This window comes from Carassius carassius, chromosome 42 (genome assembly GCF_963082965.1).
Source record: "Carassius carassius chromosome 42, fCarCar2.1, whole genome shotgun sequence".
Classification (NCBI taxonomy): domain Eukaryota; kingdom Metazoa; phylum Chordata; class Actinopteri; order Cypriniformes; family Cyprinidae; genus Carassius; species Carassius carassius.
The window spans coordinates 22,503,612-22,518,063 of record NC_081796.1 but is presented as its reverse complement, the minus strand read 5'-3'; the positions used below and the strand labels follow the sequence as shown (position 1 = coordinate 22,518,063).

The 14,452-nt window shown below is 34.0% G+C and overlaps 1 protein-coding gene across 1 annotated transcript; it reads right to left on the bottom strand.

The window, feature by feature from the left end:
• Positions 1-23: 23 nt before the first annotated feature.
• LOC132124220 (copine-3-like) lies at positions 24-13,764 on the bottom strand. Its single transcript, XM_059535137.1, has 16 exons — positions 13,552-13,764; positions 9,651-9,791; positions 9,380-9,559; positions 9,214-9,288; positions 8,885-8,956; positions 7,606-7,686; positions 6,912-7,001; positions 5,633-5,731; positions 5,460-5,543; positions 5,298-5,357; positions 4,178-4,311; positions 4,034-4,088; positions 3,903-3,954; positions 3,669-3,802; positions 3,354-3,590; positions 24-1,152 (listed from the first exon to the last, which is right to left on the bottom strand). Exons 2-16 carry the CDS (start codon positions 9,780-9,782, stop codon positions 1,015-1,017), a joined length of 1,623 nt encoding a protein of 540 aa, XP_059391120.1. The 5' UTR covers positions 9,783-9,791; positions 13,552-13,764; the 3' UTR covers positions 24-1,014.
• Between the last annotated feature and the right edge of the window lie 688 nt (positions 13,765-14,452).

Genomic DNA, 14,452 nt, shown 5'->3' with positions numbered 1-14,452 from the left:
ATTGCAAAAAAATTTAACAATGCCACTTTCCACTGTTTTATTTACTGTATGTGAAACAAGGCATGCTACAAGCATACAGATGCAAGACTTATCAGTAAAACATCATACACTGCTTAGCTGACACATTACAATATGATGATACTGTATCTGATAAAAATTGCTTTATTTAAACTACATTTAAGATGATGTAATATATTCCTCTCAGTACTAATTAAGCACAATGTGCTATTACAGACATTGTGATTAAAATGTAAAACAATATTTTTCTGCATCTTAAAACGGTTAATACTGATCCAAAAAGCTGATTATCTTGGCATATTATTATTATTAATGTAGTTATGCATAGTGCATTCAGGCACATAACTGGCTGATAAATGACTGGCCTATCCAGACGTCAGTATCTATGGCTTTCATCTGTACAGATTGAGATCTGAGCACCATTCCTCAGTGGCTTTAGCTTTATGTGCATTGTAGTCATAAAGGAAGTATAGGAACTGCAACTTAAACAATCAGGCACATTAATGTGATCAATATGGTATTATGCATTAGATATATGAAGAAATTACTTTGTGTGGCACTGATTAGAAAATCTTATACATGTATAAGATATAAAGAAAGATAATGACATGTAAAAAAATGTATGAGATAATAATGATTAAAAAAAAATTGTAAGGAGTTAGTGGGAATGACATTGGAGATAAAAAAAGGCCTTCACACCACTGCTGTACTCTGTTGACATAACTGGAACACTAACACTGTTAGTACTGATTTTTTTCAGTAACCGATCATTTAGAATAGGATACTTGAGTCCAAACAAGCTCTATAATAGACCATTGCAAGATCATTTGGCAGAAAAAAAAATTTATTTGAAAAGTAAAAAATTTATAACTGAAATTTTAAACCAATAAACCAAATGTATCTAGTGATATTTCTCTTCAAGAAAGCCTACAGTTAGCAGGTTGGTGATGTCCAGTTGTGGAGTTGTATGTGGTATGAAGGAAGTTAGCAGGTCCTTCAGTTCTGTGTTGGCCCATTTGGAGAGTCCACGGGAGTGTTTGATTTAGGAGGCGAGAGCTTCATCATGCTAAAGAAGGTGACGACCTGACCAGGAACCTCCGCCAGAACACACTTAGCGAGCTCCTCTTTAGGAGACTACAGAGAGAGAGAAAATGATATTCATTGTATTTCTGACTTTGAGCAGCAGAAGAAGGTCAGAGATGGTGGAAGTGGGTGGAATTGGTTGAGCTTCATAGTGTTAGTTACAAGACAACATAAAACCGTATTCTGCACTCATGTTATGTTAGGTCAGCTACAGATTAGCTACTGAAAATCATTCACGTTTCTGTCAGAATATCATTTAATGAACATTTGGATTACTTCCACTTGATCATTGTGACAAATGGCAGTTTTTAGCCGTTATTATTACCCATAATTTTAAGATAATGTATAATAATAATATAGATTATATAACTTAGATAATAATTTATGTTATATTCATATAATTATAAAATAATGAATAATAATAATAATAACAATAATAATAATACAGTCTATCATAGCACAAATGATACATGACAAGTTTTTAGACAAAGTTAAGGTCTGGGACAACAGCATTTATTATTTATATAATATTATTGTATTTTATAGAGTTGGGTGCCTGGGTTCCACCTCGCTTCCACACCATGGGAATGGCTGTGGTTACGCTAGTCCCGCTTGTACGGTTTCTAAACGCCTGGTCAGCACTGCCCAACCCGTCTCACTGGCTTCTACAGACCATCAGCCTCAGCTATGAGATTCAGTTTGCTGTGGGCAGAGATCGGACAGTGATCTCACTGAAACTCTTTCAGAGGCTCCTGGGTCATATGGTGGCCGCGGCAATGTTAGAAACATTGCCAAGCTACGAAACATGTTACCTGTTTCTGATGCAGAAAAGCTAGTTCATGCATTCATGACCTCTAGACTGGACTATTGTAATGCACTTCTAGGTGGTTGTCCTGCTTCGTCAATAAACAAGCTACAGGTAGTCCAAAATGCAGCGGCTAGAGTCCTTACCAGGTCAAGAAAATATGATCATATTACCCCAATTTTACAGTCTCTGCACTGGCTACCTATTAAGTTCTGTATCTGTTACAAATTATCATTACTTACCTATAAAGCCCTAAATGGTTTAGCTCCTGCGTACCTAACTAGCTTTCTACCACGTTACAATCCATCACGCTCCCTAAGGTCACAAAACACTGGACTTTCGGTAGTTCCTAGGATAGCAAAGTCCACTAAAGGAGGTAGAGCTTTTTCAAATTTGGCTCCCAAACTCTGGAATAGCCTTCCTGATAATGTTCGGGGTTCAGACACACTCTCTCTGTTTAAATCTAGATTAAAAACGCATCTCTTTCGCCAAGCATTCGAATAATGTATCTCTTAAATTGTGACTGCAGTTGTATCTGATCAAATGCGCATTCTTATTCTTTAGCTTGAGTTAAACTAATAAATTTTACTTTGTTGGAACAGCAGCTATGTTAATTATGTCTCTATTTGTCTCTCTATTTTGCCATGGGATTTACTAACCCTGAATCAACAAACAGAACTAACAAATATTGCTACAAGTGTGATTGCATCATATAATAATTGCTGTTAATAATGTTCATCTGGTTGACTACGTCTTGTATACATTTTTCTGAAAAATCCTGTCATATGCGCACAAACTGACAGTCACCACAAGCTACCACTAAATATTGTAGAAACGTAATTTTCTGTAAAAATGCTTTGTAATGATTTGTATCGTAAAAAAGGCTATGCAAATAAACTTGAATTGGATTGAATATTGAAGCGATATCCCAATTTCTTTGGTCACCGACGTGATGTCTCCGTTCCTTCCTTCAGGGAACGAGGGTTACCATACGTAACCGAGACGTTTTCATTTTAATTTTAGTATTTTTGTTAGGCACTCATCATTTGTATTATAATTTTTTTTTTTTATATTTCATTTATTTTTATTTCAGTTTTAGTAACTTAAAGTAGCACTTAAACATATTTTAGTTAGTTGCCATTGCAAATTGTAGTGTTTTTTTCTACTAATATTTATATTTTATTTTATTTCAGCCTAAATCAATAATTGCAATCCCCATCTCTAAATTTGACCTCCACGAACATGCAAATAAAATGTTCGAAATAAACATATAGCCCTAATATATGAACGATAGTCCATGATACTCCAATTAGTTCTCTTTTTTTCAAATGGCGGTGAAAATACTACAGGATGCGGCAAAACAAAAAAATATAAACCAAAAAGTCAAAGCAAGAGCAAGCCCAAATTAGTTTGTGTATGAAACTTCCCAGACCAGTTTTTCACTTACGTTTTGGAACTTTCTGAAGGGCACGAACTGCACAATGTCCCGTACGGCCGGTTCTCCTTTGATAGACTTAAGTCGCCCGTCATCTCCATCTAGAATCTCCATGTCTGTAAAGTCGGCTTTGCCTACGCCCACAATGATGATTGACATGGGCAAGTGGGAGGCTGCGACTATGGCTCCACGCGTCTGATCCATGTCCGTGATCACTCCGTCCGTGATGATCAGCAGAACATAGTATTGCTGAAACAGATACGGGACAGAGTCAGAGAGACATCCCGCATCAGTGCATCATATATCTGGGTTTGAGTTGAACCTCACCGATGCTGTGTTCTGCTGTAAAGCCTGCTGTGCAAAACGAGCCACGTGGTTAATAATAGGAGCAAAGTTCGTAGGGCCGTAAAGTTTGACCTGAGGAAGGCACATCCTGTAGGCCTCCACCACACCTTCCACACCTATGGGAAGAGAAATACAACTTCCTGTTTATACACATCATTTCCTGTCATGCACAGAGGGTTGAGGACAGTTAAAACTGATATTGTTATTGTACCATACCTGCACAGTATGGGTTTGTGGGATTGAAGTTGAGAGGAAACTCATGAGACACCTAGAAAAAATATAAAAGTAATAAATTGAGGCTTCTGGGAGTTTGTCACAATAACAACAGCACATGTTATTTCATTTACCTGCCAAGTAGGTGGAATCTGAGCGCCAAATCCAAATGCAGGAAACATTTTGTCACTACAGGACATGAAAGAAAGCCTCAGACCAGGTATTTTTTTATTTTTTATACTGTATGACGAATAAAAATGTTCCTTGTGCCTTTGTACCTGTCATAGTCCTGGACCACAAGGCCAACTGACCAGATTGCTGAGAGATATTCATTCACACCTTGAGGACTGATGTAATGTAAAGAATCAGGTGACTTGGGGTCACCATTTGACCCAGTGAAGTCTATGCCCACCTTGAAGAGTTGAAAGATGAGAACCACATGGGTGTGACATGAATAACTGCTCCAACATGAAGGAATTTAAATCATAAAGAGGCAATGCATGCAAAATATCTAGTCTCTACAAATGTATTTTTATACATCATAAATAAAATAAAATTAAAATGCATTTATATTAGAACATATTTTTTATTTCAACATGAAGCAACATTGTAATAAATGCAAATATAATTATATCCAAATATGCCTGTCTTTTCATATATTATAAATAATAAGTAAAGCAATATTAATATCAAAATATATAACTAAAATAACTAACTTTCCTAAAGCAAAAATGTTGTTTATTTTATTTATCATTTAGTATTATTAGTGTTTTATAATAAATATTAAATATACACTGTCTTAAAATACATATAGAATATTGCTCCAACATGAAGGACTTGAAGAGATACAGAATATGCAATGTCATGAAATATAATTCTATGCAAATGTTTTTATATATCAATTAATTAATTGTTAATATGTGTGTGTATGTATGTATATATATATATAGCTCCAACATTAATACATGGTATGTCAGAAAATATAATTCTTACCCAATATGTGTTTTAATAATAAAATAAATAAATAAATAATCCATACATAAGTGTATTAATTATATTGTAAATATAACTTTTATTTTAAATTATTGTTGGTTTTAGAATACATTTTTTTTAATTATAATAGTTTTTATAATATACATATAATAAAATATTGCTCCAACATGAAGGAAATTCATTCATAGGCACACTTGCTGTATTAGAATACTTTTTTTATAATATATATTATGCAGTATATATTGTCATTACAAATATATTGCATTTGGAAAATAAATTACATAAAAAAATTAATGTTTGGGAAAATAAACACATAGTAACCAACAGATGCTAATACCCAGTGTAAATGGGCCCAGAGAAGCTGCCTAGCTAAAGTTAGACTTTACAACTGAATGTAGAACTTACAGTGAAATTTATCTGGCAGCCTCCCATGATGTAATCCAGAAAGGTGTATTCCTTGGTAATCTGAGACAGCAAATACAATCAAGTCCAGAAACGTTTGCATTGAAACATGTGTAATGAATTTTGAGAATGTAATCAGAAAGGTGTTTTTATGTGATAGAATACCTGACAAACTTTCACAATCACTACTCCAGAGTTCTTATAACTTTTCTTCTGTTTCTTCTTACTGTTTATACACTCAAACTCTACCTGCATGACACAAATCAGCATCTTTAGTTCAGAAACATTCACACATTCATCAGGTACTGAAATCAAAAGTGTGTTGAGGATCATCTCACCGGAGCGGTGCGAGTGGCCTCTTGCAGACGCTTCATATTGGTCTCAAAAATCCCTATCAAATCATGAGATCCATCGCTGTCATAATCGTAACATTCAACCTAGAGAGGGTTGAAAAATACAGCATGAAGTGATCTGGAGTGAATGAGGCTGAAGGGTAAAATAGAGGGGAATTTAGAAAGGTCATGCAAAAAAAAGTACACCAAATGAAGAACCATAGCACAGGTGGTCTATGGTTCTCTTCATTGAAAATTGGTAAGACACCACCAAAACAGCACACCAAACTTGAGAACTCTACATGAGTAGATGAATGAAAGATGTTGCACACCCTGCCATCTCCACAGCACACATTTCATGAGGTTAGATATATGAAGAAACCTGTTGTCAAAGAACATTCTAGCAGCAGTGTGTTCTCTGAATCCTTCACTAGGACACTAGGAGTCTTTCTGAGAAAACAGCATCATTTGAAATACATTTATTAGCAGTATTCTTAGTATTAGTATCAGTATTCTAAGTTACATTATCATTGTAACGCAGAAAAACTAAAAACGTTTTGAACTTAAAATAAAACATTTAAAAATTACAATTAATTACATACAACTTAACATTTAAATTTTTAGTTTGTACTCCATGACTTATTACTGAAATACAGTAATTAACAGTATTCTGAACTTTCTAACTATATTTAATATGTAATACAAAATAAATAAAAAATATATATTTCTATAAGTAAAAAACATTTCTATAATTACAACGAATTTTATTCAGTTCAAAAGTAACAATTGATTTATTTTTAATTATTATTATTTTACAAATATAATTTGACATATGTTTATGTTATTCATTTATTTGATATTTTATATATTCTCTCTATTTCATCAAGCTAAAGGGTTCAACACATGAAAATGGTAAACAATTACCCAATTCAGGAATAGCTTCCGTCGACTGATACATGAAGGACAAACCAGCAGCTATTCAGTGACAAACATACATTTACAAATGAAGCAGCCGTTCTGATGAAAAATACCTGCTCTTTTCTTGACAGTGAGTTTCCCTTTAAGGTGTGTTGCAAGAAAAATAACAAAGTCATGAACACTGATTGTAAGCCACCAAAACAACCCTCTGTCCACCAAGCCAAAGCTAGGCCAGAGTTTAATAGCTTCTACAATTACAATTACGGATTGTTAATCCAAGAGGCCAACCTTTTTATATGACACTTTTATATGGGAACTGAGAGCTGATAAATAACTTTTTATAACAACCAATAACCACAAACCCTACCTTGATTGGTTTCTCCATGTCTCCTGCACACAGAGATCGTAGAGGGATTTTAAAAGGCCTCCAGCAAGGATTCAAGTTATTCTTCACCACCTGGTATGAAAGATAGCCATTAAAGTGTTAGTTCACCCAAAAATTTAAATTCTGTTAGACCTTCATTCATCTTTGGAACAAGATCGGAATATTTTTTGATGAAATCAAAAGCTTTCTGACCCTGCACAGACAGCAACAGAACTACCACGTTCAAGGCCCAGAAAGGTAGTAAAGAGATTGTTAAAATAGTCCATGTGACATCAGTGGTTCAACCGTGATGTTATAAAGCTACGAGAACACTTTTTGTGCACAAAGAAAGCAAATATAATGACTTTATTCAACAATTTTTTCTCTTCCGTCTCAGACTTCACCACGTGTTCATGAGGGTACCATGATTCAAGTCATTATTTTTGCTTTCTTTTCACACAAAAAGTATTCTTGTAGCTTCATAACATTACCGTTGAACCACTGATGTCACATGGGCTATTTTAGCAATGTCCTTACAGCCTACGACACGACGGTGAGTAATTAATGACAGAATTTTCATTTTTGGATGAACTATCCCTTTAACATTCACAATAAACATTAACAACAATCATTCACAGAGTTTACTCCATATATGTATGGTAATATGGTAATCAACATGCAAACACACAACACACACCTCAGTTCTGTGAGCAAGCTGCCAGCCTGTTTCCGTCTGCCTGTAAAATTCCAGGTAGGGGTCTGATTTTCCAAAGAAATCCTGCAAGGAAACCCAAATTTAGCCGATATATCGTTTTGCCGATATTATCAGCCGATATGAGCCTGTTGCATATATATCGTTATCGGTAAATATTATCTTTTTTATGCACTCAAGAAACTTTATTGTGCCTTGAGAAAGTATTCCATACTTTTCCAAGACACAAATTTCCAAAGCTCTCAGTAGATTTTTGTAGAGCCCCACCGATATATTGTTTTGCCGATATGAGCCTGTCACATATATATATCGTTATTGGTGAATATTATCTTTTTTTATGCACACAAGAAACTTTATTGTGCCTTGAGAAACTACTCACATGTCCATGGGAAACTATTCACATGTCCATGTCCACACAATTTCTAGCTTTATATAACCCATTTCCTTTGTGCATCACTGCCATCTTGCAATAAATAAAGCAAGAGCATGGACGCACATGAATTTATAGAGATCTACTTGCTCAAAATTGGGCTTTCCTTATAGTAGTACCTCTAATATGTCCAAGGTGGCAGAAAAACCATGACAAGAAATGGGATGATGGTTTAATATGGCTGTGTGCATTGTCCTATTTACCAAGTAAAAGGGTCACTTAAAAAAGACTGGTTTTGTGTTCAAAATGTGGCTTAAGGCAGTATGTAATTTCAAGACCTTAGGTCTCTAACGCATATTCTGTGGTGGCCAAAAAACCACACTGAGAAATGGGTGATGAGAAATGGGTGATGGCACAATAGGAGGCTCATTATGTATTGTCCTATATGCTAAGTGTAATGGTTTCTCATGTGCACATAAAAGTCTGCATATTTTTTTTTGCAAAGGTCCTGGAGACTATGTTATATGGTGCTAAGAATATCGTGAAAAGAAACCCAAAATGCAAAATGAAAAAGTGCACCATGCACCAAGTGCACTAGTCGTGTTTGACAATTACTAAAGAATCACTAAACTTCTGTCACTTCTTGTATGATAAACTTATTTTCATTAAATTCTTAAATTTCTATTATAAAAAAAAAATAAATGGGGCAAAAGTCTGGAAATGCAAATATTTTTCCATACTCTGCTTCCTTTTTCCCATACTTTTTCAGACCTGGAAATTACTTTAATCAAATTCCTTAGTACTTTTCCATACTTTTCCCTGTAGTAACCATGCTGAATGCATTTTAAAGTTTAAAAGTAAAGCAAATGAACAAAATTACATCTCATGTCTTACCTTATTGTCCAGTTTTCTGGCCTCCATCTCAAAATTCACAACTCTGTTGTCCTTGATTTCCTCTGCACTGATCTGAAGTGAATATAAATGTACAAATTTCTGCTGTTATAACACGGCAAAACTGAATCCTTGATTCTAATTGGTTGACAGACATCTTAAATAGAGATATTATACAGTATATATATATATATAGAAATATATATAAACTGAATTATATATATAGTATATAATATATCCACAATAAGCTGGTGTTCTTTATACGACAAAAATATTATTCTCAAGCAACCACATCTAAAGTAAATATAATGTGAAATATCATGGCCATTCACCGTAATCACTCCCTTTCCTGCAGGCTTCTTGTTCTTCAGCAGCAAAGGTCTCGTCAGCTTGCTACTGGAAACAATCTGAAAAAAAAAAAAAAAAAACACATCAGACAATGTCATGCAGGAAAAATGAATTCAAAACATGGATGTTTTGGATATGTGATTGTCTTACCTGACCCAACGAACACTCGAACTCGCCGAGGAAGTCATCATCGCTCAAATCGATGGTTTTATTGTCAATATCGTAAACGCCAAATCTGAGCTTCTGAACTACCTCAAAGCAGTAATCGACAACAAACTTTTTGGCAAATTTTGGGCTTAAGCAGTTCTTAACCCTCTCAGTGCGATCGACCTTTCGAAAAAAAAAAACACTTTCAGATTCCTAAACATGCGTTTTCATATACATTTAAACAGTATGCACAACAAACAACAGTTGAACTGACCTCAAACCACTGGTTTCCAGATGTGTTCATGAGCAGGATACACAGTGGGTCAGATTTAGACCCCACATCTTTGTCCAGCAGGTTTTCACAGGAGACTGTCAGCTCCACCTTGGTCACACACGCCACCGCCATTGGAATGATCTTTTTACATGGAAACATTAAATGGAAACTTGATGAATGTGCCATGAGAACTGAAAACATTTGCAATAACAGCAATTTATATGCCACAAACTGGTAGACAGTTATATTGGGAACAATCCAGTTGTTTCTGTATTTCTTTTTGTGCTTGATAACATTTCATGCTGTGGTCTCTGAAACTACTTTTTAAATATGCCAAACTGCATTATGTACTTATATATAATACTGATATATTATTGATTTAATTTATTAGGGCCAGTTTTTAGCACCTAGGCATGAACTGTTAATATAATATAATAAATAATGTGACAAAGTAAGATTTAGTTTCCCACGCTACTTATTTGTTCAGTCAACCTAGCTTGTCCGAAAACATTCTGTCATACCAGTTCTGTAGCTACGGTATAGAATGACAATTTGTATAGTTCACAATCAATAATGGCTTTTTTTAGTGTTTCTGATGATGCTTCATTATGAATAGTAGTTTATTAATAATACATTTCTTTTTTTTTTCTTTTTTAAAGCCTATTTAATTTAAATGAACAACTGAAAACAGCACTATTTTAACTGCACATCTTAAGTCAACTTGCAACTAGTTGCAACATAACTGCTCACACAGATTACCTAAATCTCTCTCTCTATATATATATATATATATATATATATAAACATATTAGGGTTATCTTTACATTATATATTTCTTTTCAATACAATTTTAAGTTCCACATCACCTGGAATAAATTCAAACAAATAAATATAATTATAATAGTAACACTTTACAACAAGGTCTTATCAGTTAGCATTAGTTCATGAACTAAAATGAACAATTCATTTGCGACAGTGCTTATTAATCTCATTCATTTTAGTTTGTGTTAGGTCGGGTTGTATGAATAAAGCAGATACATTTTTGATTAGAAAAATGTATTAGTAAATGTTGAAACAGACATTAACGGAGTTTAAAAAGATTTCACTAGTATTTTTCATTGTCAGTTTATTTTAATGTGAACAAATGGAGCCTCATTGTAAAGTGTTATCATTATAATATATCAGTTTATTTAAGTGGCTAACCAGTTTTTACTTTATACTATGCATATAATCAAAATAAAAATAATATTTTTAGTGTATAATCTTACTTGAAGTGTGAATTATACAGTAGTGTGATTGATAGATGTTGTTTTCATGCAAAAGGAAGTGTGTACGCTGTAGGCCACAGTCATTTAATCAGAAACCTTGAGCATGAGAGAAGGTGTGTGAGGAATCACTGTGCAATTCTGTGTGGGAGGAAGAATGGAAACTCTTGAATGGAGAACTCGACTGACAGTATTATCAGTTCTGTCATTACTTGTTAGACATTTAATAGGTGCTTATTAAGTGAAATGGCATTTATTGAAGTTATTTACCCATATTGAAAGTAGGGTAGTATCAAATAGTAATAAAACACTATATTTTCCTAAATACTTTGTACTAAATGATCAGCATATTTGTGTACTATGGTATGTACATAAACTACAAGGTACTTCCCAAAATACTGTACCATGGGGCATGTACTGTAAAAAAAAAAATAACTGGCATATATCCAAAATAAATATTGTATTACCCTAGTACATTTTGATGCAGTAACAAACAGCAAATTTTAAATAAAGTATAATAAGTTGTTATTATTTGCATTGAGCTAAGCAGAATCTAAGCAATACACACACACACACACACATATATATATACATATATATGTATGTATCTTGTCTTTTCATTTAATAAAAAAAAAAAAAAAAACCTGGCTATGCGTTCTATACTAGACTAACTGAGACTTGTCATGGCACTTGTATACTGTTGTTGTTCTCTTGTTGACCTGACTGCTTCTATTGTTCTCATTTGTAAAGTCGCCTTGGATAAAAGCGTCTGCTAAATGATTAAATGTAAATGTAAATGTAATGTAAATGTATATGTATATATATATATATATAATTCAAACAAAAATGGGGGAAAAAAGAAAAAAGGAACACATATGTAAATATGTAACGTTATATGAAACACATGGACATTTCCCTAATGTTTGACACATCTTTACCATGACGTCATAATCTGCTATGCCGTCATGCTATACTCATATGGCTATGGAAATAATCAGAGGTGGGTAGAGTACCCAAGAACTGTACTCAAGTAAAAGTAAAAGTACTTCTATAAATATTTACTCAAGTAAAAGTAAAAGTACTAGTCTTTAATAGTTACTTGAGTAAGAGTAAAAGAGTATCGGATAAAAAATCTACTCAAGTAGTTAATTACTAGTTACTTTGGGTCATATATACTGAGCCTATTTTTATTTAGATATATAGATAAAATGTATGTAATGTATGTGTGCGTGTATAAATGTATATATTTCATCAGCCTTTACTCCAATTTATGTAATTTATTATAAAACCCTGTCTGTTTACTTAAGTAACAGATTTAGGGGTCATGCCATAACATATTTTTAATACGACTGACTTTATATTAAATGTGAATTTAACATTGAAAGTTAATGTGATATAAATATTGCTACTAATCTTTCGTTGTTCAGAAAAAGAGCAAATAACATTTACATTATTAAAGATCATTTTCACTGACAGTCTAGATTTCAATCACTCTCAGAAACTTCCATTAAAATCACTGAAACTATTAACACTGTGAAATCAATATCTTAATTAAAGATTCGTACACACATCTGCACTTTGTTGTTTCTGACGAGAGAATTCGCCATTTCGCCAGAAAGAGGTATTCAGTCAGGAGCGAGTGAAGGAAGCACCGGCATTTTAGCGATGACTCATCGGAACACCTCTGATTGGCCAATGCTTTAATAAGCTCAAAAGAATCATGTGTGATTTGTTATAATGCGCAGCGCTGTAAAAACGCATCTATCTCTGGCTCAGCGCCAGCAAGCAATCACAGATCTGAATTTAGCAGCTGGACTTGCTGATCGTACTCGCTGCGGTGTGACTGTATTAAAATTAATAAAATCTTAATCGGCTATTTTTTGTCTTTTGGAAGCTGCATTCAACTTGACTCCCCTCTGTTATGAGCCACACACATACAACAAACTAATGTCACAGTGGTATCGTGTAATGTAATCGAATGTAGCCCAAGTTATTACCTGTTGAACAGTAGACAGCACACGCTGTGTTCATCTAATAAGGATGTCCATCGCTAGCAAATAATAGCCTTTGCAGATTTCAATTCAGTGCAGTTCCAGCCACGTTTTCAACGCTGCTGATGTTCTTAAACGTTACAACTCCGAGTGAACCACTTCAGACGCTCAGCGCGCACGGCAGGGAACTGAACGACTCATTCAAACTGATTCATGAACCAATTCACTCGTTTGCCAATTGGTTTGATCAAGCCTTTGAACAGAATTGACTCAAAATAATGAATCATTCGCGAATGGGCATCGTTCATTGCCCAGAGAAAAGTAGACGGCGCGTTTGGAATAAACTGAAGCATTTATAACATTTATTGCATTAAGATAAAGTAACAAGAGGAGCCTCGCCCACAGTAACGAAGTAAAAGTACAGATATTTCCCCCAATATTTACTCAAGTAAGAGTATAAAGTACCCATCTTTAAATGTACTCCGAAAAGTATTAGTTACCCCAAAAAATTACTCAAGTAAATGTAACGAAGTAAATGTAACTCGTTACTACCCACCTCTGGAAATAATAGTGTTAACTACAGCAACACTGTAACCTAAGGATCTCGATTTAATGGCATTAAAAACTGTCTGAGTATTATTTTACCTTGAGTAGTCGGTGTCTGACTGCGTAACCGTGTTACTAGTTTCGGTTCAGTCTGGTTTATTTTTACTCTGTTTCAGTCTCCTCGATGCTGTGAAGCTTGCTGTTAAAAATGTTGTCATAAATAACAAAAAGAGTCTCCAGAATCTAATGTAAAGCGTCTGTTTTGATCCGCTCTTGAAAGATTAACTTTTGCGACACCCCTCTGACGGTACAAGGCGCATGCGCAGTAGATTACGAAACAGGACTTTGAGAACCACAACCGGTGGGAGTGTCTCTACACAGATTATTTGTTTTGGCTGTTAAATTGTGTCTGTACATTTTATTTAGAACTTTTCGAAATTATTTGTTAATTTCATTACTTAAATGAATTTATGGTTAATCTAAACTATTTTTAAATGTTTTATGTTTTAATAACCGTACTTGCTTTGCGCCTCTTAAGAAATCAAAATAGACAATGTGCTAAAATGCTATTTGAATATGTGTGTGTGTGTGTGTGTGTGTGTGTGTGTGTGTATATATTATTCTATTGAAATGTCTTAAAAGTGAGCATGAAATGCAGAGCGAAGATTCAAACAAATTGTAACTCACAGGGATTAATAACTGCACTGTGAAACATTTCCTAAAATAAACCTTACAAAATAAAAAGCAACAACAACAAAACGCCATCAAATGTAGTGCTAGCTAAATTTATTCAAACAGAAGCTAAAGATAAACATGAAACTGTGCTGATAGTCTCAACTGAAGGACTGTGCCAGTTGAAAACCCCCCAGGAAGGATTCAAGAATATATTTGTAACAAACAAAATATTTTTTATATATATATTATTTAGTATTTAGTTATAATTTATATGCCATAAATACAAAAAACACTTTCTGTATATAAAACACATATCTGTTTATCC

Excerpts from the sequence above, each read along its gene's own strand:
- LOC132124220 (XM_059535137.1), bottom strand. The coding sequence starts at position 9,782 with ATGGCGGTGGCGTGTGTGACCAAGGTGGAGCTGACAGTCTCCTGTGAA. Across the intron at positions 7,687-8,884 it reads CCAGAAAACTGGACAATAAG|GATTTCTTTGGAAAATCAGA; the intron begins GTAAGACATGAG and ends GTTTCCTTGCAG. Across the intron at positions 4,312-5,297 it reads GCTGCCAGATAAATTTCACT|GTGGGCATAGACTTCACTGG; the intron begins GTAAGTTCTACA and ends CAACTCTTCAAG.